The sequence below is a fragment of the Anolis carolinensis genome, chromosome 2 (genome assembly GCF_035594765.1).
Source record: "Anolis carolinensis isolate JA03-04 chromosome 2, rAnoCar3.1.pri, whole genome shotgun sequence".
Lineage (NCBI taxonomy): Eukaryota > Metazoa > Chordata > Lepidosauria > Squamata > Dactyloidae > Anolis > Anolis carolinensis.
Window position 1 is genome coordinate 319,922,903 of NC_085842.1, and position 23,376 is coordinate 319,946,278.

At 41.2% G+C, this 23,376-nt stretch overlaps 1 protein-coding gene across 3 annotated transcripts in view; it reads right to left on the bottom strand.

The window, feature by feature from the left end:
* Positions 1-23,376, bottom strand: part of kiaa1328 (KIAA1328 ortholog) — a 252,717-nt gene that overhangs the window by 208,732 nt on the left and 20,609 nt on the right. For all 3 annotated transcript variants that reach the window (XM_008119155.3, XM_008119154.3, XM_062972600.1), the window contains 2 exons: positions 21,848-21,942; positions 11,720-11,835 (listed from right to left, as the gene is read on the bottom strand). In XM_008119155.3, coding sequence (XP_008117362.2) covers positions 11,720-11,835; positions 21,848-21,942 — 211 coding nt within the window. The remainder of the gene's footprint in view (positions 1-11,719; positions 11,836-21,847; positions 21,943-23,376) is intronic.

The window sequence follows — 23,376 nt, forward strand, 5'->3', positions numbered from 1 at the left end:
AGGCCATTCTAAGGTTAAAAACAGTAAGACAAATTTGCTGCTGATTAATAATAAAGCCATTCATTTTATTCTTCAAATCTAAAGTAATTACAAGCCAGAGTATGGCAAATGGATTTAGCCGAAGCCATTATTACGTCAGGAAAATCCTTTAAAGAAGAACAGTAATTTAAAAGACTAAACTGAATAATGAACTCTCCTGAACAACAATTATTATGAGATTGATTTATTGAAAGTGCATTTAATCATGCAAGAAATGTTTAAAACTTTGCAAAATAGTTCAGGAAGGCAGCTAGGCGCCAATCACAGGGCTGTCCCAACATGCTCATTACTGGCGGGAGGCAGGGAGACGGGGGAATTCATTGCGGTAGGAGCAATAAAGTATATCAATTCCACCAAATCCATGTTTTTAGTCGATTCGCTGCAGAGCAGACTCCAGCAATTAACGATCTCATTTACCACTCTGGTCTTCATGTAGGAGACCTCAATCTTGGCCTCTTCTGGAGCCCAAGCGGTGGCAAGTAGACCATAACTTAGAGATATATTTTGAACCCCCAGAACCACCACAATGTGGAGATCACAACAAAGCTCTACTTGCCTGTTGGCAGATGCTCTTCAGGAGCATTGAGATACTTCACTCCATGTGGACTCTAATTCTTGGACTGTTGGAAAATATTCATTTCTAAACAACCATTAAACTACCCTCCAAATGCATTCAGAAAATGGGAATCATCACAAGGCATTTCTGCATTAGGAGCCCACAGCAAGGACTGTTCAGCAGGGAAAAACTCCTCCTAATAAACAAGGTTAGATTATCATTCAAATGCTTGTTCTATCCCCTGCTTTTCTGGCTTACTGTGGCTATCTCTTTCATTCATATTTTTCATTTGCCACCAGCACTCTAAGTAAGCTTCAATGAGTCACATCATTTAAATCAGAAGCTCCTGACTAACATCCAAAATTTACTTGTATGTATCCACAGTATCTGTAGAACTCTGCTCCATCTCTATACATTTTAAATGAAGTCATTTTAAATGAATTGATTCACTCTCTATTAAGTTTCCTCATAACAACAGTATGTGTCTATGTATACGTGTGCCTTCAAGTTGTCTGTTGATTTACGGTGACCCTATAAACTTCACAGGGCTTTCTTAGACAAGGAATGTTCAGACCTGATTTTGCAAGTTCTTTCCTCTGAAATATCACCTAAGCACATAGTAATCATTGTTGGCCACAATACATGCCATTAAAATTCAGGCAGATGTACCCAAGAGGTAGTGTTCTGCAGAGCTGGTGAGCAGAGTGCTGAAGGATGGTGCTAAAAAAGCCAGTGGGGTTATAGGCTGCTTCAATAGGAGAATAGTGTCTAGATTGAGGGAAGGAATGGCCCCACTCTCTTCTGCTATGGTCAGGGCTCACCTTGAATAATAGCCCTGTGTTCAGTTGGGGCACCACAATTCAAGAAGGACACTGACAAGCTGGAAGGTGTCCACACAAGGGCAACCAAAATGATCAAAGTTTTGGAAGCCAAGCCCTATGAGAAACGACTTAGGGAGCTGGGTATGTTTAACCTGGAGAAAACAAGGCTGAGAGGGGACATGAGAGCTGTGTTTAAATATCAGAAAGGATGCCACATTAAAAAGGAAACATGCTTGGTTTCTGCTGCTTTGGACACTGAGACACAGAGCAATTACCATGCAATTACCCTTTACAGCAGGGCAGAATTACAGTACCTTCAAAATACAAATAAAATACAGAGGCTCAAAGTGTGCTTCTTTCTTCGGGTCACCAAATAAATTCATGATGAGTTAAGAGTCAAACTATGGCACCTTAACCACTATGCTATAGGCCCATAAAAGGAAAGCATTCTGACACAGAATACTCTTTGCTAGGGTCTGTGTAATCATCAAATGTCCAAAGAAACTACAGGACACATAAGAATTGTGTGTGTTGAGGAAGGGGGAGACAGGATAAATATAAATATTCCAGTCATAATAAGAGAGAGAGATTAAAACAGGTGGCCCTCTAGGTGTTGGCTAGCAGTTCACAAAAAGAAACAGCACTCAGAACCAAACCACAATAAACTGCTTTTAAAAAGTGTATGGCTGCAAAAAAATGAATCAATGCAATTACAAAAATTATTACAGAAAAAAACTGGCGAAGTAATTGCCAAGGCCAATAAAGGTATACAAAACTGGGATAGATACAGATGTATGAACATCAAATTATATGCAAACAATGTTAGGTACTGTATACACAAGGCATTTGAGTTCTTAACATTGTTTGAATGTAATGCAATTTCCATACCTTTGTATCTATCCATGTTTTGTATACATTCAGATGATTAAATGGCATTTAGTTCACCATTTCCTTTCCATAATTATGTTTTTTGTAATGACAGTGATTCATGGTTGCCGTTTTTTGCAGTTGTGCTTTTCAAGCATTTTGCTTTGGACAGCACCTGCCAACATCCCTTGTAACCGTCTCTATGCCAAGATCTCAGTGATAAGCACAATGGAGGATATGATCCTTCAAGGGCTTGGACCATGGGCATCCATGGAGAGGAAAGGTGAAAGCAGCATGAGAAAACCATCCATGGCATGTTACTGGCCCTTGAAGAAGCTCACAGCGATATCTCAAGCTAAAGACCCTCCTGCTAATCTAATTTTATACATTAGTTTTTCTAATAGTGCTATAGACCACAATCAATTTATCCACTTCTGTACTGAAAGACCCATTAATGCTTTCCATGATTTCACTATCTCTAACTTTCCAGCATTTAACAGTGCTAGAAGATCTTTATTTCATCTTTCATTTTCATTTTCAAATTTGGCATCTCTTTATTACTTGTGTTATTCATGCGAACTCCAGGCTTTGGATCAAACTTACTGTTAGAAAAATGTATTTTGAATGTTAAGAATAATATACAACCCAACTCATAATAATATGAAGATGTTTCAAATGCAGAGTGATAGGCAATGATATATATTTTGCTCAAAAACTAAGATGAGGAGCTAGAAGGAAGAGCAAGAGGGAACTGAATGTTATATGTATAGATTAAGGGATTTTGTAATGGAAATAAAAACAATCTTTTAAGAAAGACTACACATGGTTGACTGTCCATAGCTACGTTTAAATGACTTGATTCATCAAGCATTTCTGAATTTTTTGGTTGTTGTTACTTGACCCAGTGATTTTCCCATTCTTGTCCTTCTGCCCTCTATTTATTTATTTATTTATTTACAACATTTCTACCCCACCCTTCTCACCCGAGGGGACTCAGGGCAGCTTACAACAACCGGCAAAATTAAATGCCAAACAAATCAATAAAAACAGCAACACATCTAAAACCATTTACAATAATCCATAAGTCAAGTTTAAAACATATAGTTACTTATTACCATTCTTCCAAGGAACAATGTGTTGTCGAAGGCTTTCAGCCCGAAAGACATACAACAACCCTCTTCCAAGGAACCATTGCACATAAACCTAAGTTCCAACCATGTCAATATAGTACTTATTCATTAAATGCTTGCGCACAAAGCCATATCTTAATGTTCTTCCTGAAGCCCAGGAGAGTTGGGGCCTGCCGGATGTTACTGGGGAGGGCGTTCCACAGCCAAGGAGCCACCACAGAGAAGGCCTGTCCCTCGTTCCCACCAGCCGTGCCTGTGAGGCTGGTGGGACCAAGAGCAGGGCCTCTCCAGAAGATCCTAGTGCTCTTGATGGTTCATAGGAGGAGATACGTTCAGACAGGTAAGTTGGACCAGAACCGTTTAGGGCTTTGTAGGTCAAAACCAGCACTTACCAGGCATTACTGATAAAGTGGAAGACCTTTTTCCAATTAGTCTCATGATAGGCCCAAAATATGATAACCTCAATTTAGTCATCTTTGCTTCTACTAGGAGTTCAGGGTAGATTTGCTCATTTGTCTTTTTAGCAGTCAATTGTATTCATAAAACTCTCCTCCAGCAGCGTGACTCACTCAGCTTTATTTACCGTTCAGAAAATCAGAAATCCTATGGTCTGGATGATTTTGCTTTGCTACTTAATTATATGTGCTTGCCCCTAGGGGTCTTACCTAGTGCCTTCATGGCTGCTTTCCCAACTTGTATATTCTCATTTCTTGACAACTGGTCATGTATTAACACTAGACAATAAAACTCAGTACAATATGGGGGAGTTATGTTCTTGAACCTAACGTAGAAACAGTAAACAGTGGATAATACCAAACTACTGAAATGAATGATTCTGCCAAAAGTCACTATAAAGACACACCAGAGGATCTGGGAAATTCCTAAAAATATAAATTGAGGAATTTGCTAGATCCTCCAGGGCAACTTCATGGTAAGGTCCAAAAGAAATGTACTATAAAATAATCTGGACGACCTAGAAAAGTCCTAAAGAGGATATATTTTGCCAGATGTGGGTAAGTGAAACTCTGGAAATAGATCCCTCGGGTGTAGAGGTTGTACTGTAAAAGCACTCACATGATACTATTTGAAGAGCAATACAGTCAGAGAGTGGAATCACTTACTGCCTACAGCTCATAAAATAACGCTCAACACAAAAGGGAAAGAAATGATAAAGGAAGAGGAAAGCAAGCCCGAGAGCAGAGACCTTTCTGGCAGGGAACTTCTCCAGATGATGGAGAGCACCAGGACAGCCTTCCCCTAGCCGAATAGATTATTGGTCCTCGTCACAATGGTGGAGAGGGAGAGTGTAAGAAGAGCAATGGGGATGGTCAAGAAGATGAACATCACCAAACACACATGGATATATGGACCCATCCCCTCCAACATGCTCTCACGTCTTGACTGAATTTGGCACAGTGAGATAGCAAAGACCAAAAGTTGCAAGAAGAGGAAACGCCTGCAAAAAATGTGGGGTGGGCATCTTTCTCTCATGGCCAAATGGGGGGGCCAAAGCCTTTGCTTAGCTATAAAAGTCGGCCTCAATACAGTAGAGTTTGTGCTGGATCGCCATGCCCTTCTCCGCTGGCAAGGCTTTGAGGTTTAATCCCACAGAGCTAGTATTAAGGGCAAAGGGTCATCCTTTAAGCAGGCCCCATTAATCCCAGCTTCTGTAAAAGGACGAACAACCCAATCCGCCTTTGTTCTTAGAAGCATCTGATTTTTTTCAAGAGACCAGCTAAACCAAGTGAATTAAGACCAAAAGTGTCTTCAAAAGCATTTTTGGCCTTTGATAAATTTAAACACTTAGCATTATTTTAATGTCAGGCCTTCCTTGATGTTAGTTTAGGAGTTCATAAAATTTTCAAGGCACGTGTTATTTACCCAACACCCCCCTTTGACTGCGTCTTCTACACTTAACAAGTTCCTAAATACATTTATTATTTAGCTGATGCCACCATTATAGGGGAGACTATAAATATTCAGGGACTTTTTAATAAGCCAAGTTTTCAACCATCAGGCCATAATGGCTTCTCAGAAATCTTTACTACGCACAAACCAAAATGCTGACCACATACACCTTCTCTGCTTCTCTTAAATGTCCTTTTACAAATGAAGTCACATTCTTAATGAACCTGGAATATAATGCATATACCTTGAGATACCGGCTAAGAGACTGAATAGATTTTCCAGAAGAAATATGAGTCTGCTAGGATGGGTCTCCCTACAACTTTAGCCTTTTAATCCAGTTTTTCTCAGAAGGGGGAATGATTTTTAACCCCATGCTTTTAACATTCCAGAAGTCTCACACCTTTATTTTGCACTGTCCAATACATTCGTTTTCCATAATATCTGGAATCACAGTCCTGTGCAGCCAGAAAACCTAGACTGTGGAATGCGTGAAGAACTATGTAATGCATTTATTTTATTTTCCTTTAGTGATATTCAATGCCATTTGACAAATAATACACCCACATTTTCTGTCTCTAGAATCATAACTCCTGCACCAGCCCAAGACATTCTCATACCTCAGTCAGAAAGGTGCTTTAAGAAGATCTTAGCAATGCTAATTGAGAATATTTCCAGGATTTGTCATGCTTCTAGCTGAGCCTGATTCTGAATCAGATGTATTTTACTCTAGGTAGAAATTCGGAGCCTATTTCATACTGGCAGGTATTGTAACTAGGTGCTAATCCTCTGCCAAAACTATCTATCATGCGACTCCTGGCCAAACGAGAGATGAAAAGATGACGTGCAATTTCAGAACATTAACAGTCAGTCAGGCCAAGCACCACATGCCAACTCAAGCTAATAGTTGCCTTAGGTGACTTTCTCAGCACTGGAAAGCCTAATGGAAATTTTTGCAAACACTTGTTCACATTTACCTCTAGTGAAGGAGAGCCCAATTTCTCTCTTATTGCAAGCTGAAAACTAATTCTATAGACTGCATAAAAAATCTCTGAGAATCAGACAAATGTTTGGACCAGCAAAAGCCTGATAGCAAAGAACTATACCCAACTACGGTAGTACGTCTTGCATCTCAACCTTTGGTCATTATGGGATGATCAAATGAAAGGCTAGCAAAGGCCACAAAACAACAAAGGCAAAGCCCGTTTTAAACCGACTGCCTTCACAAGCATTCAGTCACCTATGGAACATTTCACGCAATCCTGCAATACGTACATCACCGACTCAATGTTTTATACACAGCGATGTTTTACAGTCCCGCACAAGGACAGAATCCACTCCGCTTTTGAAGGGGGGAGATAATTAAGAATGGAGAAAAAAAGTTCTTTGTTCATGAATTGAGGCTGCTGTTCGGTTCTCTTTGCTCCCAATGCCTGATTTTCTTTAAAATGCTGTTGTTTTATAAGTCAGTTTTATAGGTCAGTGCAAATCACTTTGATGCAACGGCAGTGCGTTTTATAAAACAAATGAATATCCTGCAAAAGGGAGATGCAATGAAGGCCGTAGTACAGACGCAGAGCGCAGAGACGTGAATTTTCTATCGCCTGTGACATCAGTCTGCTCCTGTCCTTCAAAGGGACAAAAGGACATTCGAGGCTTCATAAATCCACACAAAGCATCCACAGCGGAAGCACGTAACTCTCTTACTCATCGCAGGCATTTCAAAGCATCCCTAAAGGAACAGGTTTAAATTTTCATGTCCTGTATGCTGAAAGCTGTTCATTTGGTCCATTATCTGCACAAGGGAAGGGACAAGACTGGGTCAACACAGCGCCTATTAAGGCGAAGATGACGGAAATTACTTAGATGTGGGGACAACAAAGCCGGGCCATTACAAGCCATGAGCTCCTTTATTCATGTTTGCCGTCTTCATTAAAACGGGGTCTGCTTCATTTAGCCTCCCCATCTATGCCCGCAACCTTCTCTGACATGACTGGAAATAAGTGGTAGTTATGCTTCCAGTCAGAAAATGGCCTCTGAAGTTGCTCTTTACCTACCTTCCGTCCCGTCCCCCGTCCCATCCCATTCCCCCCTCTAAAGGAAAAATAGCTCTCTCTCCTCCAATAAGGACTATGTTGCTATTCACTGTACTACAGAGAATATATGGAAATATTCAGTGCCCTAATTACAAAGTATTTCCAAAATACACTGTACTCTAATTATACTGTGCATAGGGGCCCACAAAACTTTGGACCAAGCTTAGTCTGCAGAGGCTGGAACAAATTGCAACAGGTGACCAGTTAGTGCAGTTTGGCCAATTAGTATCTTACATCTTTAACCTGATCATAATTCTCCAAATCATATGTACTTCTAGGCAGCACTCCCTTAAAACAAAGTCAACCATTACTGAGATTTCACAAGGATAAGGACTTCCAATTTTAAAAAGTGGAAATTTGGCATCAGTTCACAAACATGCACCATGTGCCCTTATGAACTATTCCCAACATTCCCCAGACAGACCAACACATAAACCTGCAGGCCAGCTGATCTACGCAATCGAATTGTGAATTGTGGCCCATTAAAATGGTATCAGGAGCCCCCAGTGGCGTAGCGGATTAAACCGCTGACCTGCTGAACTTGCTGACCAAAAGGCTGGCGGGGAGCGGAATGAGCTCCCACTGTTAGCTCCAGCTTCTGCTAACCTAGCAGTTCAAATGGGAGTAGATCAATAAGTACCGCTCTGGTGGGAATGTAACAACGCTCCATGCAGTCATGCCGGCCACATGAATTTGGAGGTATCTATGGAAAATGCTGGCTCTTTGGCTTAGAAACAGTGATGAGCACCAACCCCCAGAGTCAAACACGACTAGACCTAATATCAGGGGAAAACTTTTACCTTTACTTTGAAATCATCATGTGGCCCAAATGCCTGAAAGGCACCAGATCCTATCTGATCTTGGAAGTTAAGCAGGGTCTGCCCTGACTGGATGGGAGATCATCAATGAATACCAGGTGGTATCTAGGAGGAAGGATGTGGCAAAACCACTTCTGAGTCTTCCTTACTGAAGAATACCTCATGAAATTCATGGGGTCGCCATAAATTGATAGGCAACTTAAAGGCACATATTCACATACACAGAAAGAGAAAAAAATACTGTGGGCTCAGATCTCACATCGTATCTGTCCCTGAGAAAGCATTGGATATGATGATGTTGTGATTATTTCCCTTCAAGTAGTATCCAACTTATAGAAACCTATTTGTGAGTTGTTGTGCTGTTACTCAGAACAGTTTTGCCTCGATTTTCTTCCTCCCAGGTAGAGAGGGTGTGCCTTGCTCAAGGTAACCCAGTGCATTTGCACAGCAGAAGAGGTATCTGAACACTGGTTTCCTAGAGACTGGGCACCACATTTAAAACCACCATCTCACACTTGGGTGTCATTTGATATGACAACCATCTCCAAATGCTGCGGCCATGCAAAAGAGTGAAGGAGTTTGTTATAAACTGCAAGAAAAGTGATTCTACCTGAATATTAGGAAGAACTCCCTGATAGTAGGAAATGTTCAACAATGGAAAGGTTGGATGACTATCTTTCAGGAGTTCTTTGATTGTGTATTCCGGTGTGGCTGGAGGGCCCTTAAGGGCTCTTCCAACTGTGTTAATAAATGATTCTATGAAAGTAGGACCTAAACAAATGGATTCAAATTACAAGAAAAGACAGTAAGAACTTTCTGATAGTTAGAGATATTAGACTATCTTGAAAGGTAGTGGACTTTCCTCTGTTGGAGCTTTTATACAGAGCTGGCCTCCTTTGAAGGATCCCTTCACCTGTTGGTTTCTTGCACTGATGAGAGGTTGGATGAAATAGCCTCTGCCAAATTATCCAATACTACAGAATGGGACTGTATGGATACAAGTAGAAACCAGTGCCATTCAAAACACAAATGTGAGAGCTTCACAGAAGCAAAGGGAAGATGTGAGGTTGAGTATGAATGCATGGCTTTGAGTTTGTCTTAGACAAATGTCTTCCCATATTCTAAGAGAACATCAACATTCACCCTCCCCTTCTTCGCGAAACACCAGGCATTTGTATTCCAAGTTGATAAGTCATTTATACAGTTCCTTAGCCACCACACAGACTTCACGAGAACTGAAATTAACTGATCGGAGGTAAGTGAAGGATTTTGAATCATTCATGTATGATGGATAAGTGTGCGCGTAGTTAAAATTATATTGTTTTAAATTATGTCCTTGTTTTATGTTTCGACTTTTTATAGAGTTTTATGTAGTGTAAAATCGCATGTATTAACCTTCTGCCATCTTTCCCAGACTTTCTCCCGAAAGAAATATTTATGCTCGAATAGTTTCTCGCCAATAAAGGTAAAAACAAAAACCCAAAGGGATATATTTCCTTCTCGATAGCTCAGTAGCACTCATTAGCATTAATGGAAGTTACGCATGCGGAAATGCACCGGAGAAGAAAGAATCCCCATGGTGGGGTGTGTATCCCACTTCACATCCATAAGCTTATGCAAAACTTAAAGACCTAGACCAGCAGATGAGTAATGGAAGTGCTAGGCATCAAAAGCAGCAAGTTTGTCCAAAGTTTCAAATTCTTCAGGAACATGAAAGGTCTGACCACCATGCTCAAACTCTTTTCCAAATTCTTGTGAGGTTGCAATGGGATCCTCATTGGTAGGCAGTAATTTTTTCCTGCGTCTCTGTTTCTCTAATGGACCCATTCAAAAAATGGCTGATTGTGACACATATGAGTCATTTTCAACTTAAGTATTAAATGCTAAAAGAAAGAATGGCTTAACAAACAAACTGGCAATGCCACTGCTTTATTCTGATTTGGTGAGTGAGTCAATGGCCATTCAGTCAAACTGATCAATTATTATTCTTGGCTCTTGTCAACAAACAAACCACAATTGACAGAAGCAGTGAGACATTCTTACATTTTGGGGGCACACCAAATACTCTTCCAGTTTGAAGGCTGCATCTCTACCCATCTCAGCCCAGCTCTCCACAACTGACCTAGTTGGGACTACTGATCGCTGTTGATCCCTAGCAGTTCTAGTCTAAACCATTGAGGATCTCAGGGTTTTGGGAGTCCATGAGCTAAATGTGAGTCAACAGTGTAATGTGGCAACCAAAAGCCCAATGCAATTCTAGGCTATATCAACAACAGCATAGTATCCAGATCAACCACACAATTCAGCTTCAGTCAGATCTCACCTGGAACATTGTGGTCAGTTCTGGACATCATAGCTCCAGAAGGACATTAACAAGCTGGAAAATATGCAGAGGAGGGCAACTATGTTGGTCAAAGGTCTAGAAACCAATGCCTAGGAGGAAAGTCTCAGAGAGCTAGGTGTGTTTAGTTTGGAGAAAATAGGGCTGAGAGATTATATGATAACTGTTCTTTCAATAGCTGAAGGAATGACACAAAGAAGACATAGGGAGCCTGTTTTCTGCTGCTCCAGAAGACACAAACCAATGGATTCAAATTACAAGGGGAAAAAAGCTTCCACCTAAACATCAGAATTTCCTGATAGCAAGAGCTGAGGAACAGTCATACTGCCTCAGAGAATGGTGGACTCTCTATGTTTGGATTATCTTTAAACAGAGGTTGGATGGCCATCTTTCGACAGTACTTTAGCTATGTATTCTTGCACAGCAGGGCGTTGAATGAGATGAGATGGCCATTGGGTTCCTGTACTATTCTATTATTCAGCCCAAGACCCCTGTTCCTTGTACAAGGCCTAGAACAAATGCTTATTCATAATTTCAAAGACCACTATCATCTGAAAGATAACCCAATGAGGCTTTGACATGAAAGGATCTGAATGCCTGGTGACTCTTCTACCTGCTCCATGACCATGTTCCTCAACAATGGAGAGGCGCACTATGCCAAAGCCACCAGATGATAGAGCGCTGGTTTTGAGAAGCAAGGGCCCTGCCAGCTCCAAGCACTCCAGAGACCTTGAGAGATCCAACTACATGCCGCAGGACAAATATGGTCCAGTCCCTCACTGCCAGCTTCAAAAGCCATCTGTGAAACTCCTGGAATCAGATTTAAGCAAGAGAGGCTGGAGCGAGGCGTCCATATTTTACTAATGCACAAATTCCTGTTCCGTTGTTTCTAAGTTGACAAATATCTATTTCACGGCAAAGAAACATCCTGGGAACAGCTGGGTGGCAGTTTCAAGCTCAAATGAGCCAGAACCGCATGCTGGCAAGTCACCTCTGATTGCTTCTGAATGGCAGCACATGGAGATTTATGCCCAGCCATAAATTAGGACAATTATTTCTCTCTGGTTTGCTTTCTATTCCATGCCGCAAACTCTTGCGCTTTACTCTTCCCCCTCCCTCCTCTTTTTTTGTTAATAAAAAGGATATCTTCCCTTTCTTTGATAATGAGTTCATTCTGTTCCTCGAGCTGTCTGATCTTCTTCTCAAACGACTCCTGTTCCGCTTTCAGCCGCTCTTCTGTCACCTCTTTTTCTTCGCTCACCCTGAAAAAAAGCATGAAAGAACGCATACATGATCAGACAAATAAGAGGCATGAATGTGGAGGAAAAAGAAGGCTCCTGTTCAGGGGCAGCAGGATAACCCTCTAACTCACCCAATCGCATGAGCAGGCACTGGGGAGCGTACAGAGTTCCTACCACGGCTCAATTATGCAGCCCTTTTTTATCTGCAAGGAACTGACATCCCCCCTTCCCCTTCTTCCTGCATTCATTCTCACCGGCTGCCATCTGAAATGGGTCACTATTGCTGTTTGATCAATACAGGATACTAAAGGCTGCAAATTGAAGCCGAACTGGTAGAAATAAGATTTGAAGCCAGTTCACCAGGCTCAAAATCTGGGCATAGAATACGCTCCCTTCAGAGGCCCAATTGGAGACAAAACATGGTTTATTATTAGTAGCTGTTTAAATATCTTTTTATCTTTTCATGTCATTTCATCTTTGTAAGTGCAAATTTAAATCACTGTAACATAATCAAAAGCTTAATCCCATTTTAATATTCACGTCTTTGCACATTTGTAGCTGAACTGTGCATTTCAAACTGCAAGCACCTATCACGGGATTTTTTTGGCAAGGGTTTGTTGCTTCACCTTAGGACAGGCATGGGTAAACTTCGGCCCTCCAGACATTTTGGATTTCAACTCCCACAATTCCTAACAGCCTACCATTGTGGGAGTTGAAGTCCAAAACACCTGGAGAGAGGGAAGAAGTTGGCCCATGCCTGCCTTAGGGTCACCGTAAGTCAGAAATGACCTGAAGCCACCTTACAAAAGCCACTTTAGACAGTCCACATTTGGACAGGTTGAAAACCAAGCAGGCAGTCTCTTCCATAGTCAGACTCGTGGGGCCCCATGAAATGGTGGAGGAGGAGGACCATCACATGGTTCAAGTGCTGCCTCACGCATCTTGTTGTGCCATGGCAGTAATGAGATCCATGAGAGGAGACCTTGTTTTGCAGCACTGAACAATAGACTGTTACAGTGAAAATGCACTGGGTTTTCTGTATATAACGTAAAAATTGTCAATTTTAATTACTCTTGAGAAACAGGGAAGTAAAGAGTTACTTTCAGGAACTGCAGCTATAACAAGCTTCTGCTACAGGGGCTTTGAACTAAAAGTGCAACTACAAATCTTGAACAAGCTCTGAGAACGCCACAGCACATTGCCATTTCTCTATCCCATCGGAGGAACATTTGGCAGCTGCGTCGCATGGTCCTGGGATGGGGTTCGGGGAGGAAGCAGTCCTTGCAAAAGAAGATAAGCCCTAAAAGATATAACAGCTCACAGGTGACCAAAAGATGGCAGAGAAAATGGATACACAGGCTTTGTCAGATTATGTCAGATTTATGTCAAGGCCTATTCAGCACCCGGTGGAGATTATGGTATGCTTTAGTGCTTTATGTCTCACGGCAGAAATGCCAGAAATGATTTCTGGGTCTGTCAGGACAGAAATCAATGAAAGTTAAGCAAAAACTCTGGTTCGGTTGCTGCAGTTTGACTTCTTCTTCTCCTCCGTACCCCCATCCCACTCTCGGCCGGCTCTCTCCCTTGGATTAAGCCAACATATTGCTCTACGTGTCATGCATTATATCAAGATGACAACACATCCTTGCTGTACAGGCATGATGTATCATACCTATTTCACATCAGAGGAATCTATGGTAATAAAGGCTTAGTAAGAATAACTTGCTGTAGCATAGCTATCATGAGGAGATCAGAACCTGGTTCTACCAGGCCTTCCAAGGCCAGCATAAATCAATTTATGCAGGATTTCCAGCCACAGCAGGCATAACAAAGTGGCTTATGGGCTACAAACATTCCAGGGTTTAATACGGGTAGGGGGCATAGAAAGGCTAGACAACGCGACTGTTAAGTGGACAGGGAGGTGGTTAACTGGCCGAACTCAAAGGGTTGCTTCCTGTGATGCCTCATGGGCCTTGTAGTCCTGCTCCTAGTGCCATTGTGGCAGATGAAGACGAAAACATGGGGTTTTCGCCGGTTCAACAAGAGCCGGAGTCTTTTCACCTGCCGGATGTTGATGTTTGTACCCAAGAATTCAGTAAAACAGACCTTGGACATTCCTCGCCTCCGTTCCCTAGGAGAGAATCCTATTGTGCTGACAGAGGAGTCAGGGAACAGAATCGCAGGAGTTTACGGATTGCTGCCAAACAACAGGCTGATTAGACCTGCTTCCCTTGGGAAATTCTAAGGAGTCTTGCATCTGGACAAAGTTGGGTTTCGCTTCCCGTTCTCTAGGGAAAGAGATTATTGGTGGGAAAACGAGACCCCAATATAGGTGCCTGACACGGGAGAATCTTTGCGGAGTCAACAGAGCTGCTTCAGGAGTAAGATCGTGTGTGGACTTCGTAACCCCAGTTCCTTGCTTCCCGGATCAAGAATTCAAGTACTGCCTTGCCTTGCTGTTAACCACGGACCTTGTTCCAAGATTCACTGTTTGCCTTGTTTCTAGTCACGGACCTTGTTAAGAACCAAGATTATTTCCAGCCTTGTTGTCAAGCTTCCTTGGACTCCTAAGACTCTGGCATTTCCCCACACTATTGCTTGGCAATAGTGTGTGTTTCGGTATTGGATTTAAACTTTGAACTCTAATATCATCTATTGGACATTGCATTTTTGGACTATATTTGACCTCATTTGAAAGGTCTGCTTCTGAACTATATTCTTCACTTGTTTTTATTACTTTTATATATTTCCTTAATAAAGATATTAGATAGAGATTGGCCTCCGTGTATGGTTCTTGGTGCCCTGCTGCCTGGGGTCTGACACTTCCTAAAGACATTGACAAGCTGGAAAGTGTCCAGAGAAGGGCAACACAAATGAGGAAAGGTCTGGAAGCCACGCACTATGAGGAACGCTGAGGGAGATAGAGGTGTTTACCTTGGAGGAAAGGCTGAGGAGAGACATGAGAGCCATATTTAAATATTTGAAAGGATATTTGAGAAGGGGGCAAGCTTGTTACCTGCAGCTCTGGAGACTAGGACACAATGAAGCCATGGATTCAAATTACAGGAAAAGAATTTCCACCTAAACATAAGGAGGGGAAATGTCTGATGATCAGAGCTGTTTGACCATGAAATAGGCTGCTTTGGAAGATGGACGAATGTCGTCTGGTGGGTGTGCTTGGATAGTGTATGCCTGTAAGTTAAAAGGGAGTTGGAGTGGAGGTCTCTTCCACCTCTATGATTTGAAGACCCTTCAGATAATACTGGACTGCAACCCATAACAACCTTAACCAGCATAAACAATAGTCAGAAGTTGTAATCCAAAACCATACTTTGTCAACAGAGCCACAATTTCTCTCCTGGATGATGCACAAAATGAAACGTAATGCCAACATGCCTTGCCAGTCTGTTGGACCGATTACTTGTTTTCACACAAGTTATGCAAACTCAAGACAATTTGTCCTACTCTTCGGAAAGTCTCAGCAAGAGCAGATGCCATCTGAGGCTTATTTCCACCCTCTAACAGTGAGCCATCTTGAAATTATATACTGGCATTAAGAAGAGGAAATCTGTGCATTAAGAAACTGAAGAAGGAACAGAGAAGGCCTGCTAAGACAAGAACAATGGCTGGCAAAACAAAAGCTGAGGAAAGCTTTCCACTAAGGGATGAACAGGAGAAAGGAGAAAATCTGGTATTCTAATTTTTCTGACTTAATGCTTTCATATTTGCTTTCAATGATATGATTCATCGGTTTCATCAGTGAACACTTAAAGGCATACTTCTCAGGGCTTTAAAAGCGGTATTTTAAAATAGCAAGAAAAGAACACCCATTGTATCCAAATTTCTTATAACATAATATGAACAAACAGGCCAAGGTAGCTACAATCAGCGCTCCAAATCCACTCTGGAAATCTCTACATCTTCCAGCCTGGCCGAAGGAAGTTAACCCAGAGTCACACTGGAGGATGTAGAGATTCTTAGAGGGAACATTTCAATAAAATTCATGAATAATCAAAAGTCAAGCCTGTAAATGTGCAGGGCAAATGCACATGCATTTATTGCCATTTTGTAAAAAAAAAAAAAAAACACAAAACTCATTATTTATTTATTTATCAAATAAATAAAAGTCACAACTGCAAATGTGGAGGGATGACAGCAGTTACTCTTCCTGCTATATATTTACACAATCTTCCTGTTTTGGAGAATTTGCCTATTTCTCTATTCATATCCCACCTTTTTGCTGGGTCTGAAAAGGAGACAGAAAGGACAGATACAGCAAGCAGGCCTGTTTGGAAATGGGAGGCTGTGATGGGGTGGGGCTTACAAGATTCAGAAATTGGGTGTCACAACACCATTCTTTGATGAAAGAGCAATAAGAGATCCTTTATTCCTCTTTCATTTTTTTCTCTTACTACTAACAGGTCTACCCAGCGTTGCTCAGGTTTTCTTACTTTTCATCCTATCTTTTTTCTTCCTTTATCTGGACGTTTCTTAGAAGTCAGTCTTTCAGCCTCAGAGCAAGGCACAGGCATACATACACAGGCATCCTTTCCAAAATATAAATCTTCATTAAATTGCCTAATTCCTTAAGGCCTTCGGGGCTGTGTTGTTCATCAATAGCTAATCCTTTCTAGCTATAGACTGCTCTCTTATGGTTGCATCTGAGCGACATACATACACACCGATAAGCCAGTTGCTAATCCATCTATTTATATATTGTAATATTTTTACTATTAGGGGCCCTCGCCCCATAATGGGGTTGATAATTTTAAGTTGGAAAATGAAGGTTTTGTATGCGAAGTTTGGTCCAGATCCATCAAGCCATGCTGGAACCTTTGTGATACAAACCAACCAACCTACAAATATACATACTTACTTGGAGTTTTATATCTCTACATCTACATCTATATCTATATCATATGATACTTCATCTTATTGATGGGAAAGTTCCCACCAGAGTGGAAATCATCTATCGGACAGATGGCAAGCTATTTAACCTCAGCAGATTGAAAGCCAAAACCAAGGTCACAACAACATATGTTACAGAACTTAAATATGCCAATGATAATGTAGTCTGTGCGCATTCAGAAGAAGACCCACAAGCCATTCTAAACACCTTTGCAGAAGCATACAAGAAGCTTGGCCTCTCATTGAGGCCAACCCCTCTGCAATGCCAGAAATACAGCTTAATGGTGTAATATTAGAAAATGTTGACCATTGCCGCTACCTTGGCAGACACTTCTCCACAAAAGTCAACATTGACACTGAAATACAACACCGCCTGAGCTCTGTGAGTGCAGCATTTTTCCTAATGAAGCAGAGAGTGTTTGAGGATCAGGACATCCATAGGGATACCAAGGTTTATAAAGCTATTGTCCTCCCATACTGCTCTTGCTGATACCTTCCAAAGAGTAGGACAAATTGTTATATGCCTGCGAAACATGGACAGTCTACAGACATCACACTCAACTCCTGGAACGATTCCATCAGCACTGCCTCTGAAAAATCCTGCAAATCTCTTGGGAAGACAGGTGAACTAATGTCAGCGTGCTGGAAGAAGCAAAGACCACCAGCACTGAAACGATGCTCCTATGCCTTCAACTCCGCTGGACTGACCACATTGTCCGAATGCCCGATCACTGTCTCCCAAAGCAGTTACTATACTTCCAACTCAAGAATGGAAAATAGAATGTTGATGGAAAGGAGAAGAGATTTAAAGATGGGCTTTAAGCTAACCTTAAAAACTGTAGCATAGTCACCGAGAACTGGGAAGCCCTGGCCTTTGAGCGTTCTATCTGGAGGTCAGCTGTGATCAGCAGTGCTATGGAATTTCAAGAGGCACGAATGGAGGGCGAGAGGGAGAAATGTGCCAAGAAGAAGGCATGTCAAGCCAACCCTGATCAGGACTAACTTCTACCCGGAAACCAATGTCCTAAATGTGGAAGAACATGTGGGTCAAGAATAAGGCTCCACAGTCATCTATGTATCCACCACCAAGATATTACACTTAGAAAGTCATGATACTCGGACAATGAAGGATTGCCTAATGAAAATGATCTCTATATCATCCCAATATTATAATATCCCAATGGGATTCCAGGCACAAGCTGCCAACAACCAATGAACTACTTTTTATTGTACTCTTAGGGCATGGAAATCTGAGTACGACAGTCGAGACTGAAATGTGTAAATGAAGATCCCTTTGGACAAAATAGTTTGTCTCTTATTCTGCTATTAAGTATTATGGAACGGCAGGCCATGCTGGATTGGAATGTAAAACCTTCCACCATTTCCAGATGAAGAAGAAAATTATGGCAAGGTTTCAAAGAGCGAATGAGGTGGGGGGGATGAAGCAAAAGCTTAACTCTCTTTTTACGCTGAAGAGATCTTTTTAATTATATCCATTAAAATATGATTAGGTTTAAAAATAAAAGGAGAACCGAATATAAGAACGTGGTTATGCTGATTTTACTCTGCAAAATTAATGTTGCTGCAACTTCTTAGTTCCCAGAAATGTCAGGTAGAAATAGCAAGCAGCCCATCAGGGGGGAGGAATTTTAAAAGAATCGTATTCTCAAATGGATCCTTGGCCATAAAAAGTCATATCCTTTCATTTAAATCCATTTGTAAAACCGTGTTTTAATTTCAATTAGTTTCTCTTTTAAAATAACCTGACTTAAAATGTATTTCACAGAAATCTAAGTATAAAAGCTTGCACATGCTATCTAGCATCCTGGTCAGGGCATGCATAAATGGCACAAGGCAGGTGGGGCAAATTGTCAGCTGTCACACAACATAATGATTCACCATTGTGCAACATAGGTATTATACTGACAGCAGTAGATGTGGAATTGCATGGAGAGCAATGTTGTGCATGTGCATGGACTCCAGTCACTGGCCTTTGTTGTATGGAGTTACTATTCTACATGAGAAGCGCATAGCACTGGCAGTAACGTATCTCCAGATGCAGAGATTGGTGTTACTGTTGTATTCCAGAACAGGAACACCTCTGACCTTAGACACCACACCAGTTGAGTATAATCAGCAAGCAGTTTATTAAAGAATATACGAAGGCCATGCAATAAAAATGATGCAAACAGTATAGTCCAAAAACAGTATCTTCAATAGATAACAAGTAGTCCATGAATTTCAAGGTACAAAGATAAAACACAAGAAACAAGGTTGCAAAATCCACAAGTACAACGCAGCATAGAGTCCTAATACCTAGAACAGGTACTTGGCAATACTGGAAACATGAAACTAGAAATCCACTTGGAAGCAAGACTGTCATGAGAATTCAACGTTGACCAAACAGAGCGAAAATCATTCCCTTGTATCTTATAAAGCCTTTCCTGTCTCGTGTAACAAAAAGAACACATTCTGTTTCACTTTACAGCCAGATAAGGATTTGCTCTCCCTTTTTAACCCCATAGATGGGCTGACCTTCAACAAACCTGGGAACTCTCCTTTAGTTTACAAAAGTCTTATTTTCTATCTCCAAGCTCATTACATTCTGCACCTGAAAAATCATCCTCAGATATATAAACCTTCCTTGCTTAGTTTCTCCATACCTCACAATCTCTGAGGATGCCTGCCATAGATGTGGGCAAAACGTCAGGAGAGAATACTTCTGGAATATGGCCATACAGCTCGGAAAACATACAACCCATCCTCAAAAAACCGATTCTCAGAGGAAGACTGCTGTGGGCCTCTTTCAGAAATCTGATCTTGAGCATCCGCACTCTGTTCGAGAGAAACATCAGGCCTCTCACAGGCCTTTCAACCAGGCCAAGAAGACCATCATTCCCATTGCCATCAGACACAATCACAGGTTGAACTACAACAGTTACACTATGGCAGAGCTTTTCAAGCTTTGTGTTGAGACACATTAATTAGCATGCCAGCTGCAGTGTGTAGGTGTGTCATGTAAACTTAACAAGAAACCTGAGTCTATGTCTATGTGAAATCAGCAATGAATCATATATTTTTAAAAATATAAATGAAAGGTTTTCACGAGATACATTGTGTTTTCATACATTTCGTTAAACATTTTATGTATGTATCTCTTATAAGGGGTTGGTTTAACCTCCGGTTTGCTATTCAAACTGAATTAGTGTGTCGCAAAGTGCGTCACTAACGTGAAATGTTTGGAAAGCTCTGCTCAATGGGCCAAAATGACACAGCATGTCACAGGTGTAACACAGGTGTAGTCCTTTACAATACTGGCAAATGGGAGGCATGCATTCTCTCAATCGAAGCAAACTAGTGGCATACCAAAGAAATAAAGGAGAAGTCGCACATCAAAAGACACATGTTTGTAATGGTTCACTATGGAATAGCCAAGCAATTGGAAGGAAAAGAGTCCCAGAAAGACCCAAAGTGGAATGAAAAGCTCTCCAGAAAGAAAAGCTACAAAGAGATTCCAGCTGCATCACTATTCATAAGTGCGATTTCTTTGCAAAAGTTGCAATTTAAAAAAAACATCAAATTCTAAGTGTGGATGTTTTCATTTATGGGGGTTTTTTGGTAAGATTTGTTCAAAGGTGGTTTGCCATTGTCTTTCTCTGTGGCTGAGAAAGTATGGCTTGCTCAGTGTCACTCAGTGGATATCTAAGGGCCCAGGCTATGGTGCAACTGGTTAGTATTCAGCTGCAATAAATCACTGCTGACTGAGAGATCATGAGTTTGAAGCCAGCCTGCGCCGGAGTGAGCACCCGAACATCAAAAAATAGCCCAGCTTGTTGTTGAGCTAAGCAACCCGAAAGATAGATGCATTTATCAAGTAGGAAAATTTAGGTGCCGCTTATGCAGGGAGGTTAATTTAACTAATTTACAACACCATAAAAATCGTCCAGCACCATGCAGACAGGAATGAGGAAGCAATCCATCAAGGACTCGGTATCACAGTGGATGATGATGATGATGATGATGATGATGATGATGATGATGAAACAGCAGCCCCCCCTGTGGCCAAAATCGAGCATACCCTCATGAAGCCTGGAAGCTGGAAAAAGGTTAAATTGCCTCTGTGTCTTCGTCTCTGTCTCTGTCTGTATGTCTAATGGCATTGAATGTTTGCCATGTATGTGTGCATTGTGATCCGCCCTGAGCCCCCTTCGGGGTGAGAAGAGCGGAATATAAATACTGTAAATAAATAAATAAACCCCAAAGCAACACTCAAACCACTACACCACATATCAGGAACCGGACAATTTGGAGCATCACTGGAATAGATAAATAGTGATGATCCTGGACCTTTAGCACCCAGCTGATATTGTTTACGTTGGAAGTGAAGAAGCATCAACACTTGCATTTAGAGGAATTAGGGACAGAGAGAACCCCGTTGTGTGTGCCTGCTGCCTCGTTTTCACCTCCGATTCCTAGATCTGTGTAACTCAAGAAGTTCTGCTTCTTGCCTGCATGGAGGGGGGACTTTCCCTTTCTTCCCAAAAGTCTTTAGTGATTTAAGATGCTTTTGTTTGAGAAGGGGGTACCATGAAACTTCCCTCTGTCTCAAAATGCGTTAAACAGAGAAAATATGTAGATCAGGCATGGGCAAACTTCAGCTCTCCTCCAGGTGTTTTGGACTTCAACTCCCACAATTCCTAACAGCCTACCGGCTGTTAGGAATTGTGGGAGTTGAAGTCCAAAACACCTGGAGGAGGGCCGAAGTTTGCCCATGCCTGATGTAGATGGTCCAGACTGTAAAACTCTTGACTACACAGTTCCATTATTCATCACAGAGCACCAATCCAAACCACACAACATGAAAGGAGAAGGTGGGAAGAAAGTGTGGCACAAATGGGCAAAATAGTAGGCAAACCTCACAGGGAACAATCTGCAGAGCTCCCTTCACCTGCAGCCATCTCTTGTAGTCTGTGGCTTGTGCCCTGCTTGGACAGACCTGTGTCACCAAAGAGGAGCGGGAGCACCATTTTAATAAACATGAACACTTAAAATTTCATAATCGAGTAATTGAAGGGAGAGCCTCAGCCTAAACCCGATACATTATCAGGCGGGAGTTTATCCTCACCTTGCGAGCTCCTTAATTAAGTTTGCGATGCGCCTCTTGTCTTCAGGACATAAATCCTTTAGAGAAGCACTCTTCATTCCTCCTTTGTCAGGGACCTGAAAATTAAAATCAGCGTTTTAAAAAAAGGCAATCATTAACATGGAACGAGGATTTCAGAATCTACAATAGAAGCATTTCAAGCACCAGAGGCTGCACATTCAGCCCCAGACGAATTAAAAAATGAAGGAAATACATTGTGGGGTTTTTTGGATTTTTTTTAAAGCATCAGCCGGTGGGATATCTTCCCAAATTAAGTGCCGGAGGATTCATCATTAACTTGTGCACCTGAAGATAAGTTCCGGCTGGACGGAGAAGCAAGAAGGGCTGAAGCCTGTCAAGGGCCTTCTTTGAAGACTTGGGGCGGAGAGGCGCATGAAAAAAACAAGAAACCAGTCCATTTAAAATATAACAATTACAATACACACAATATAGAAGTACATTAAATCATAATCTAAAATCTTCATTTCATTTCATCCGCCCTCCCAGTCATACACTTATGCAAAATATTTCCCTGTCAATTATACATTTTCCTCTATTTAATTGTCTATCTTCATTAATAATAGTGATATCTTGCCCCTGAATCATTTATCCAAAATTTCACCTGTTCTAATAGATGTCCTTGAGTATCTTATCTAAAATGCTTGGGCCCAAAGGTGTTTTGGAATTTTGGATTCTTCTGGATGTTTGAAAACAGATATTTGCATATACTGTATGTCCATAATGAGATATCTTGGGGATGGGACCCAAGTCTAAACTTGATATTCAGCTATACCTCCTAGACAACTTATACACACAGCCTGAAAGTAATTCTATGTGATTTTTTAAATTTATTAACCAAAGTTTGTGCACACTGAACCATCATAAAGCAAAGGAGTCACTATCACAGCTATCTAGATGAACAAATATGTTTTAAATTGTATTGTTTTTATGGTTGTGAGCTGTTTTGGGTTTTGATCAAGAGGAAAAAGACAACAACAAAACAATGACAACTCCTAGTCATTGAGGATTTCAGATTTTAGTATTCCGGATAAGGAATGCTCAACCTGTTTTGCTCTGATTCAAAGCTAATAAGTGGTTTTCATATAGGCTCAAGTACATTCTCTTTTATTTCTCAACTGATGGACAAAACACGACAGAAATTCTTAAAGTAAGAAGTTTCACTTCCCCAGATGGTGGCTTTCCTCAGGTATGGAAAGATCTACCTAACTTTACCATTTTACCAAAATTAGTAAGATAATATCAGTATTGATGATAACGTGGGCTTAAATACACTAAAGACACAAGATCCTTAGACACAAAACAGGTTCCACCCTGGCTAGTGATTGGATGGAGGACCACCAATTGACACTGGGTGCTGTAGGCTATATCAGAAATGAATGCAGACATCATATGTTGACAGGTCACCTGTAAGCTCATATACATTAATGTTAATATTTTCCATGCACAAAAAATTGTGAAACATAAACTAAGCCTCCCGGTTTGCTACTGCA